Consider the following 10,591-nt stretch of genomic DNA (forward strand, 5'->3'; position numbering starts at 1 on the left):
TTCAAGTAGTTGAACTAAGAGATCGTCGTCAATAGGTCTTTCTCCTCCCCACGGGTCTTGCATATGAACTGCAAACAGACAAAGGAGGAGATAAGACGCATAGCCTGGGAACTTATGTTGAAAGTGAGAATAACGTTGCTCGCGTCTATCGACCAGCAACATTCTAACCGAACACTAAGTTTTATGCTAGCAGTTTGAAAAATGGATCAAAAAGGAAAGTAAAATGTTTTCTAAAAAGAAGCTTTTTCAACTCCTAAGGGGCGGGAAAAACCCAGATTTTCAACTAGCCTAAAAATCGAATTTTTACGTCGATTTTACGCCCTAAACCTATGATCCTGACTATCAAACTAATTCCTAACTTATATAAATGAAAAGTACACTGCCCTATCAAACATTAACGGTATATACAAAATCCTCACAAATCTCTACTCAAGAACACGAAAAGTCTTGGAACTCAAAAGCAGTATGCATGGCATCTCAAAGAGTTTAAAGACGAAGAAAATTACCTGGATGAAGGTTGGAGACTCTGAAAAATAGAAACTTTGGGTCTGTAGGATCCCCGGCAGGACGTCTGAGACTTTCAAAGCTTTGAGTTCTGGGATGGAGTTCTTGAGAGTTCTTAACAGAAAATGGTGAGTAAAAGATTATAAGGGGGAGGAGGGGGTTACTTATAGAAGCCGAAGTGTAACAAAAAGTGGCAATCATGACTTTCCATTTTTCGAAGCATGGGGGAGTGTGACAGCGGGGTGGTTTCTTGAAAACTGAAAAGGCTTGATTAGACGTGATTAGGTCACGGTTTTAAAAAAAACGCATGAGGGCTCTGACATATTTCGTGGGGCATATGAAAGGTTGTTTTTCTAAGTTTACTTATTGCTGGTCGCAATAAATAAACTTGGGGGGAAAATGTTATCCAAAGAATATGCGCGGATGACATGGCAGACATTTTTGACACGTGGCTGACACTTGGCAAGGTTCTGATCGATTATCGACCAGTGAGGTTCCCTTGACGTAACAGTTGAATGTTATATACAACCAGCCAGGTCGTATACTCCGGATATTTGGAGAAGATCTTATGCAATTATGATCATATCCGAGATTATCTCCCATGATTCCTGAATATCCGATTAATTGGGAAAGAATATCTGTAACTAATTCATGTAACCCTCCTTGAGCCTATAAATAAAGAGAAATAGCTCAAGGAAGGGACCTTTTTTCGTTTGGCTGATTTAAGTTTATGCTTTAGAAGAGAATTAGAGCTATTATCTTACAATTGTATTATTCTTCTCTCTCAGGTTTGTGAAACTCGAAGAACCCTAGTTCTTTGATCACTCATTTGAGAACTGATATCAATAATAGCTTAAGTGGACGTAGGTCATTACCAGTTCTTGGGGCCGAACCACTATAACTTTGTGTGTCGTTTATTGTTTTTATCCATTAGATCTATTTCAACACTTTACATCACATCAAGCATTTGACTCCATGTCAGTTGACCAAATCGAGGGTCAACAGTCATTACGAGCTGCTGCAAATTTTTGGATCGAGACGGACCTCTTCTTTTTGCGGCAGCTGCTGCATATTTTAATTAAACAATATAATTAAATTGAATAAAATAATAACATTTTGTCATTTATTGATAATACATAGACTAATTATAGTATATTACCTATCTCACATGAAGTAGGAACTCGCGTAGGATCTAGAGGAGGATCACCCGCTTCATCACCGCCATGAGAACGAGCAACATCAGTAGACATATCTTTATAGTTTAAATAATTATTAACTTAAAACCAATTATAGTTGGAGATCAATTACATAACTTAAATAATATCGGTAATGCATTTGAAACTATTGAAAGACAAACATTGTTGAGAAAGTCATATATTGATTGAAAAGTTTTGAAATTAAAACATCCACATTAGACATACAATAAAAATATGCATAAACAAATATTATTCCTCATCCATGTCAATTCCTACATCATCATCTATACTTTCTAAATCGTCTTCACTAATTTTGTCATCATCATCGTTGTTTACCCAAAAATGACTCCTGATGACGTGGCAGCGTTAAAGTGAAGGGATGTTGTTCGCCTATCTACCAGATGTCTATTGCCTCATCAATTTTCGCGATTAGATGCAACCAGTCTGGTCGCATGCTTCGGTTTATTTCCTTTAAAGATATGTAATCTTGTAATAACTACATTTATTATATTTTCTCTTTATTGCCTTGATATGCTGATATTAAGGATAATTAAGGCTCATTGGCCCATGTAACCCCCTTGAGCCTATAAATATGCATGAGAGGGCTCAAGGAAGGGACTTTTGACCTTGGCACCTTGAACTTGAATATTGATAGAGAGAGCATAGTGTGATTATCCACCGAAAAGTTGTAATTCTCCTAAGGCTGGTGAAACTCAAGAACCCTAGTTCTTTGATCACGACATTAGGATTCAACATTAATAAGAACACTAAGTGGACGTAGGTTTTTACCACACAGTTGGGGCCGAACCACTATAAATTATTTGTGTCACCTTCTTCCCATTTGATTTCATTCTTAATTTTCTTTTTGTTTCTTTGTCGTTATTTTGACTCCGTGTCGTTGGCCAAATCGAGGGTCAACAATCGTCATTGATGAAATCATCATCCACATCCAGAACAGATCGAGACGTTTCCCCAATTATCATTTGTATAAATGCTTGAAGACCATTCCAAAATAACTCATCAGAGTTATTCGTCTATTAGTTATTTGTCAATCGTCATAACTGATTCAAGTGAAAAATAAATTATCACAAAGTGATGATTATAAAAAATTACCTTTATTTGCTAATAATTTTTTTTATCACCAAAACAATAATTTTTTAAGTAAATTATGAAATCTTATGAATAAATTATTAAATTTTATGAATATATATATTATAAAATTCAATAATTTATTATAAAATTAAATAAATATACAAATATTTAATTATAAATTTATAAACTTACTATTAATGATTATTATTAATTTCCACTTTTTAATTTTTAAAAATAACAATAGAGTTTTATAATTGTAAAATTATTATTTTAATTTTCACTTTATAATTTTATGAATATATTATAAAATTAATTAAATATACAAATATTTAATTATAAATTTATTAATTTACTTTCAATGATTATTATTACTTTCTACGTTTTAATTTTTAAAAATAACAATAGAGTTTTATATTTGTAAAGTTATTATTTTAATTTATAATTTTATGAATATATATTATCAAATTTTATGAATGTATCAAAAAGTTTTATTATATAAACAAATATTTAATTATAAATTTATTAATGATTATTATTAATTTTTTTTGATAATTATCAAATTATTATTTTAATTTTCACAATTTATCTTTTTTCAAAAATAAGAATAAAGTTTTATAATTGTAAAATTATTTTTTTTAATTTCCACTTTATGATTTTTTTATAAATTTTTATTAATTGCTTTAAAATAAATTAAAAAATTTAATCACACTAGCTTTAAAATTATTTTATAATGTTTAATATTTCTAAATCTACTAAAATTTCGACAGCATAACAACTGTAATCTAACCTAAGTCAAAATTTAAAATCTGCATAAAAACTACAAAACTAGTCCCAGAACATACATATACTAATTATAAACATCTAATTATATTAATATAACGTACCATACAATTTAAAAACACAATTCACATTCACATTTATATAAATAAGCATATTCAACTAATATCTAACTTATTTAAATTAAAATAAGATATTCAACATTATATATTTAAAATAACCAATTACACAACTAACATGTTAACATTTAATTACATTAACATATTAAATATTATCTACAATACCCAATTACACAATTAACATAATAACATTTAATTGAATTAACATATTAACATATTTACCACTATCTAAAATGAAAAACAAAATTCAACACTATATAAACAAACCAATCACACACTTAAAAACATAATTTAAACATTAATCAAACATAAAAAAAATAAAAATAAAAACAATACCCATGGCTCGGGGGTTATCCAAAGGCCTCTCTGGCTAAGGATGATGTTTCACTACTCCAATCTAAAAAACAAAACAAAAACATTTCAAAAACACATTTCTACCAAATACTACATACATAAATATATTAACAAAAAATTCATTTTAAAGGCTAAAATAGATAGAAATTGGGTTTAGATTACCTAAACTTGGAAGAAATGAGCAAGAATCAGACTAGGGGGCGTTGGATCGGTGAGGGGCGGTGAAGGGGCGACAGTTTTGTCTCTAGTTTTGCAGAGAAAAGAGAAGAAAAGTGAAGACGAAGGCTCGGGTTGGAGGATTTATGTCCTGATCCTATAGCGACGACATATCGTCGCTATAGGAAATAAGAATGTCGTCGCTGAAGAGGGCACGCACCGTTTCATTTAACCTATAGGGACGACATGTCGTCGCAATATATAAGACAATATTACGCGAAGAGTCTGTTTACTACGTGTTCAACCTATAGCGACGATATGTCGTTGCAATAGGAAGTGAAATTTTGACCGAAATTTTTGGTGCTCCACTTTCCCTCCATTTTTTTGGACCCTATAGCGACAACATGTCGTCGCTATAGAATAGGGAGTGAAAATTGGCAACCAACTTTTGGCGGTCAAGTTCCCTCCTTACCCTATAGTAACGACATGTCGTCGCTATAGACGAAGATATTTTCCTATTTTTTTTTACAAGGACTCTACGGCGATGACATGTCGTCACCGTAGAGTTAGTTCTTGCCTCTTGTTCCCTCCAAATTCCTGGTACCCTACAGTGACGACTTGTCGTTGCTGTAGGGTAGCAGGAATTCGGAGGGTCTGGTCGTATGTTGTTGACGAACCTACAACGACAATATGTCGTTGCTATAGCTTAATTTTTTTTTAATAAATTAAAAAAATAAATTTTTCGTGGATTTTGACTACATACAGCGACGACTCTAGAATCGTCGCAATATATGTCGTCGTTGTAGAGTCTTTTTCTTGTATTGACTCCGAATTTGGCCCAAGCTTCTGTGCCCTTCACCTCCTTACCTTAGTTGTTTCATGCCATTGATCATCCTAAGAAGAGACACAAATTGATGAAAGAGCTGCCTAGGGCTAGCTGGTTATTGTCGAAGTGAAGAAAAGGACGACGAGAAGGAGAAGAAAGAGAGAGACAGAGAAAATAGTTTAAAATTATAATTTATTAAAATTATTTGTTTTAATAATTAAAGTATTTATTATTATTCTTATTAGAGTTTTAATTTATTTTTAATTCTTATATAATTAGCTAATTTGAAAAGGTAGGGGTATTTTGGCTTTTTTGAAAAATTGTTTGACCAAAATCTGGCTTAGGGGTACTATTTTGATCTTTTTTGCAAAACATATGGTATGAATAATCATTTAACAAAATATAAGGGGTTGATCGAGTATTTGGACAAAACACAGGGTCCCAAAATTATATTTTCCCTTATTATAATAATATTTTATACATAATACAAAATTTCATTATTATTTTTATTTTTTATTAATAATTTTAAATTCAATATATATAAATTACGTATCTTGGATATAATGATTTAAATTTGATATTTTCTTAATTTTCAAATATATATACATTTAAAAAAAAAAAAAGAGATGTGATTACTATTAATATTTTTTTAAGGAAAAAAAATCTGACTGATCTTTTTTTTTTTTTTTTATCAAGAAGAAAATTGAACTTCATTGAACAATTGAACAATACAAATGAGAGTCAAGGACTCAAACACAAGCAGAGCACCTGTCAACCACAAACCAGACCAGAAAACAACTAATTACATTGGAGTTGCCGAATATACACTTGGTCCTGAACAGAGATATGACTTTTGGACACTATATTTAGCCTATATTTAGTAGTATATTTAATTTCCTGAGTTAGTTTCATTACTGTTGGACATTTAATAGAAATTTGATTATTTTAGTAAAATTTTGATTCTAACTAAATTAAGTAATTAGCAAATGTTAATAAATAAAATATAATTTTCAAATATATATAATTTTTTTAAGAAGTACTATTATCAATATATATTATAAATATTTTAGAGTTTAAATATCCAATTTAGATGAGATATATATGAAGTAATCTTTTTTTAAAAAAATCTATAGATTATGTTTTGGTTTAATTTTTTTTTAATATGTTCATGTCATGCATTATATTAAAAAAAAATTTATAATATATGAAATTGTTTGTATATTTAAAATTTATATAATAATTAAAAATATATAATAAAAATAAATTAGTAAATATATATATTTTTAAATAAAACTAAGGAAAGTGTTGCCTTCACTTAGTATATATTATAGGTTGCTTCTCTAGTACACCCCTCCTCTGATTTCAATATTTGGATCATTTTCGGCGCAATTTTTATTTGTTATGATTGTGTACATTGTAAGTATTCTGCAATTTTCAAGAAATTTTGAATAATTTACAATGTCAAAGGTAAAGTTTAAACAAGCTATCTTTCACTTACATAAAAAATAGTAATACTTGCAACAAATTATTTGAACTATGTTTTCGGAAGTATAAATTATTTTAAAAATTTTAAAAATTTATAAAATATTCTAAATAATTACACTAAACTACGAAGAATATAATTAATAATGAATATTCATAAGGGAAAAGAAAAATAAATTAGAATAATAATCTCGAAGAAAAAAGAATAACAACAATGATTTGGTCAAAGTAATATATTCCAAATAGGATCATTTCTTGACCACATCTCGATCGATCATCACGTGTTAGGAGTAGTAGTAGTAGCAGAAGTACTACTTGGTTGATCATCATCAGCACTCTTTGTCTCTTCCTTTTCGGCTTCATCTTCTTGGACAGGCCCTTCTAGGAAAGATTCCACCTTCTCCTCCACTTCTTCCACCTGCAATTATTGCAATTAACAATTAATGCTTAGCACCTAATTTTCCCTAATCTATCAATTATATATTTTTGCATATAATACTATATATATATAATATATAAATATATATACATATACTACATTTAAATATTCATATTAAAGAACTCCACCTTCTCGATCCTCTAGCTATTTTTTCCACGTGCGTATATATATTTTATTTGACAAAGATTGATAATTGAGAAACTACCTTAAGTCGTAGTTAAATTTAATTTATAAATATAATGTATACATCATATATTATATATATTGATATGGAAATAGTCAGTTAGCTAAGCACAGCTAGACATGATAATATGGTTGCTTAAACTTGGTGAAGGGGCATGAATAAAATTCGACATGTTTGTTGGTCAAACCCATATACCGATATATTTCAGTTATTGACTTTTTCTTATCTTTCCCCCATAACTTCTTAATATTGACTGGCCGTTAGATACGAATTATTGTATTATTATTGGTCGGTCTGAGCTATACTTATAAAGTCAATAGAGTATTCTTATCTACACGCGTTTAAAATATATTAACTTGTAAAAAAAAAAATCAATTCAAGAAAATATGTCCAAAATTTCTTTACTTAACCTGTCCGTCTAGTATATGTCTATATGTATTATATAACATAAGAAAACGTAGAAAATCAATAACTTAATATTTCATGTGCTTCATTCACAAGCCATATTATTATTATATATATATAACGTGTGTATAATATATTGATAATCAAATTATGTAATTTTATAAATAACAATATGCAAGATATAGCACATGCATGGATCTATATGAATGCTTGGACTTATCTTAGTCCATTTTTAAAATTATAATTACTTTGAAAATTAGATGGAAAAATCAAGGAGTAATAAATGTTTAGCATAATAATAGAAAGGAAAACAAACCTTTTCAATGAAGTCGTCAACAAAGTGAGCGTCCTTGGCTGTTTCGTGGGCAACTTTTTCAATGAAAAGAACAGCATCTTTGAGCTTTCCGTTCTCCGGAAGTTTATCGGCGATATCTTCGGCGATGTCCTCTACTTTCTCGGCCACCTTTTCTACAGCCTCAGCTACGGCTTCAACTGAGTTTACAACCATGTCCACCTTCCCTGCACGTCACAATTTATTTATTTATTTATTTTTAAATGAATATATATAAGCTATAATTAAAGATAAAAAAATTATTTGGAAATTATTACTTACTTTTGATTGATAGAAGAGGCCCCCATTTATTCCTATAAAATGGTAGAATCAGACTTACCACCAGTCCCAAAACCCAACCTTGCCTGTTTAATTAACATATGTTTATTAGTAGTTGTGAGTGTAATAATTACTTTTATCGATATAAATATGCCCGAAATGAAAATGTACAAATATATAAATGTGGAACAAAATAATTTGAATAATATGTAATTATATTAATTCTATAATAAACTTACAAAGAGTTCCAAGGGGCACCACCACCGCCTGAAGCTGCCCCAGCAGGATCAACACTGTTGCACACCATCTTATCCCTGCATCAGTATTAATTGTGATTTGAAAAATGATCAGCTAATTTCTATAAATAATCAGTTTAATTATATACTAATATTCTCTGTAAATCTTCTTTTCTCTAATTAATTAAGATCAAGAGCAATAATTTTTTTCATGAATAACAACAATTAAATAATATATATATTTATAAGAAAAAACAAACAAGTGGAACTTACGTCTTGGTGTTGCTTCTGTTCCTAAGGGACATCGAAAGACCGAGCAGGTTGGTGTTTAAACCTCTCTGTGAGAAAGTTGATACATGGGAAGCTGGAACTGATTCTCTATTGCTGCGACGGCTCGACCCGCAAGGAACTGTGTATAATCGCAATTTCAACATTTTTAACAATCTAAAAATACTTGATCTGATCACTTCTGGTTTTCTCTTTTATATATGTTTCGAAAAGGGCTGTGTTTTTCCTGGCTAAATTCTCTCTTAAGAAAAATGATAATATTAACTTGTTTATGATGACATTCAGGCGATGTATGTATACATATATATACTCATATATAAAGTGGATAAGAAGATGTGTAATAGCTGTAATATTAACCTTAAGAAAAACTTATCACCAATATTATAACTTTATAAGCTATTATATTTTAAAGAATCAGTCTTATATATATATATATATAATGGATTAGGTTTAATTAGCTAGGTACGACGAAGCAGACCAATTAATGAAAAAAGAAATTAAAATGTTATTTATATAAAGGTCTTGAATGAAAAAATAACAGCCTATTGGAATGTGAATAAGAAAAAATCATATACACAATCAAGTTCTAAATCTTTAACGTGTTTTAAGAAAAACGTGTAACATTCCATGAAATTTCTTGATAGTATTAATTAACTTAATCGAATGTATTATATATATGTAGGGAAAATTTTTGTTAGAACTCACATAAATATGCACTTTAGTAGTTTTCGAGGTTTTTTTTTTTATTTTTATGATTATGTATATTATAATTATTTAGAACATTTTACAAATATTTAAAAAATTCTGAATAATTTAAAATATAAAAAATAATGTTTAAACATATTATTTTTCAGGTGCATAAAAAAAAATTCACGCGTGCAACAATTTGTTTAAACTTTATTTTCAGTATTATAAATTATGATTAATTTTTTAAAAATTTATAAGATAATTTAAAAAACTACTATCATACAAAATTTCGCGCCGAAATCTACTCGGTGCGTCTAAAGAAAAAGAAGTGCACTAATGCATCTCTTTTTTCTTTTTTTCTTAGTTGCAACATAAAAATACCCTCAATATATATATATATATATATATATAAATATAATCGTAAAGGGCACAAGTTGCATTCCTTGAGTCCTTGTATCATACAACCCTATATTATATTATTATATATGGAAAGTTGGAAAGGGTCGTATAAAGCTAGTGGGTATATTTCCAACGTTGGAAAATAAGTTGACAAGCCGCCTTGAAATATTTATCGATATATATCATTAGAACAAACAATAAAAAAACTTAAAAGTAATAGCTAAAAGACACTGTAGTAGTTGGAATAGTTTGAGATCTATGTACCTCCACCTCAAAAGTTAGAGGTGGGAGTACTGATTATACCTATTATACCAACATTACGCTACAGCGCTTCAGTTAATCCAAGCTATAAGCAACATTTTTGGCAAACCAATATTTTCAAGTCAACAATGACAATAAAGCTTTTTTATCTCTCTTTCAAGGAAATATTTACGAAATTCTCAAAGGAGAAATGCACTGTTTGTAGCATATTAACTTATTAAGGAATACAAGTTCGTAACAAAATTCATATATATTAAGGATATTAATAAGCCCCTTTTTTTTGCAGGGTTTAATCACAATTAAAAAAGTATAAAAATTACACAATATAATCAATTTTAAATAAGGTTATGTATTACAATTGCATACTAAATTACAAATAAAATATCGAAACTATAACTAATAAATACTATTTTACCTTAGGTGTTTTGTTTATGGATACACACGGGCACACAAAGTAAGAAATTGGCAGGGCCAGGGAGTGCTTCCAGTCCCCTTATCTCTATTTACCACTTTAATTTTCATCCTTACCCATCACCACATATTACTTGCGGGACAGGGTGGGGATTCCCTCTTATG

The 10,591-nt window shown here is 29.4% G+C and overlaps 1 protein-coding gene across 1 annotated transcript; it reads right to left on the reverse strand.

Moving 5' to 3' along the window:
- Positions 1–6,466: 6,466 nt before the first annotated feature.
- On the reverse strand, positions 6,467–9,047 carry LOC133832213 (uncharacterized). The gene is made up of 5 exons (XM_062262587.1): positions 8,654–9,047; positions 8,384–8,458; positions 8,148–8,230; positions 7,851–8,053; positions 6,467–6,924 (listed from the first exon to the last, which is right to left on the reverse strand). The coding sequence occupies exons 1-5, from the start codon at positions 8,812–8,814 to the stop codon at positions 6,784–6,786; spliced, it is 663 nt and encodes a 220-aa protein (XP_062118571.1). The 5' UTR covers positions 8,815–9,047; the 3' UTR covers positions 6,467–6,783.
- Between the last annotated feature and the right edge of the window lie 1,544 nt (positions 9,048–10,591).

Source organism: Humulus lupulus, chromosome 1 (assembly GCF_963169125.1).
Source record: "Humulus lupulus chromosome 1, drHumLupu1.1, whole genome shotgun sequence".
Lineage (NCBI taxonomy): Eukaryota > Viridiplantae > Streptophyta > Magnoliopsida > Rosales > Cannabaceae > Humulus > Humulus lupulus.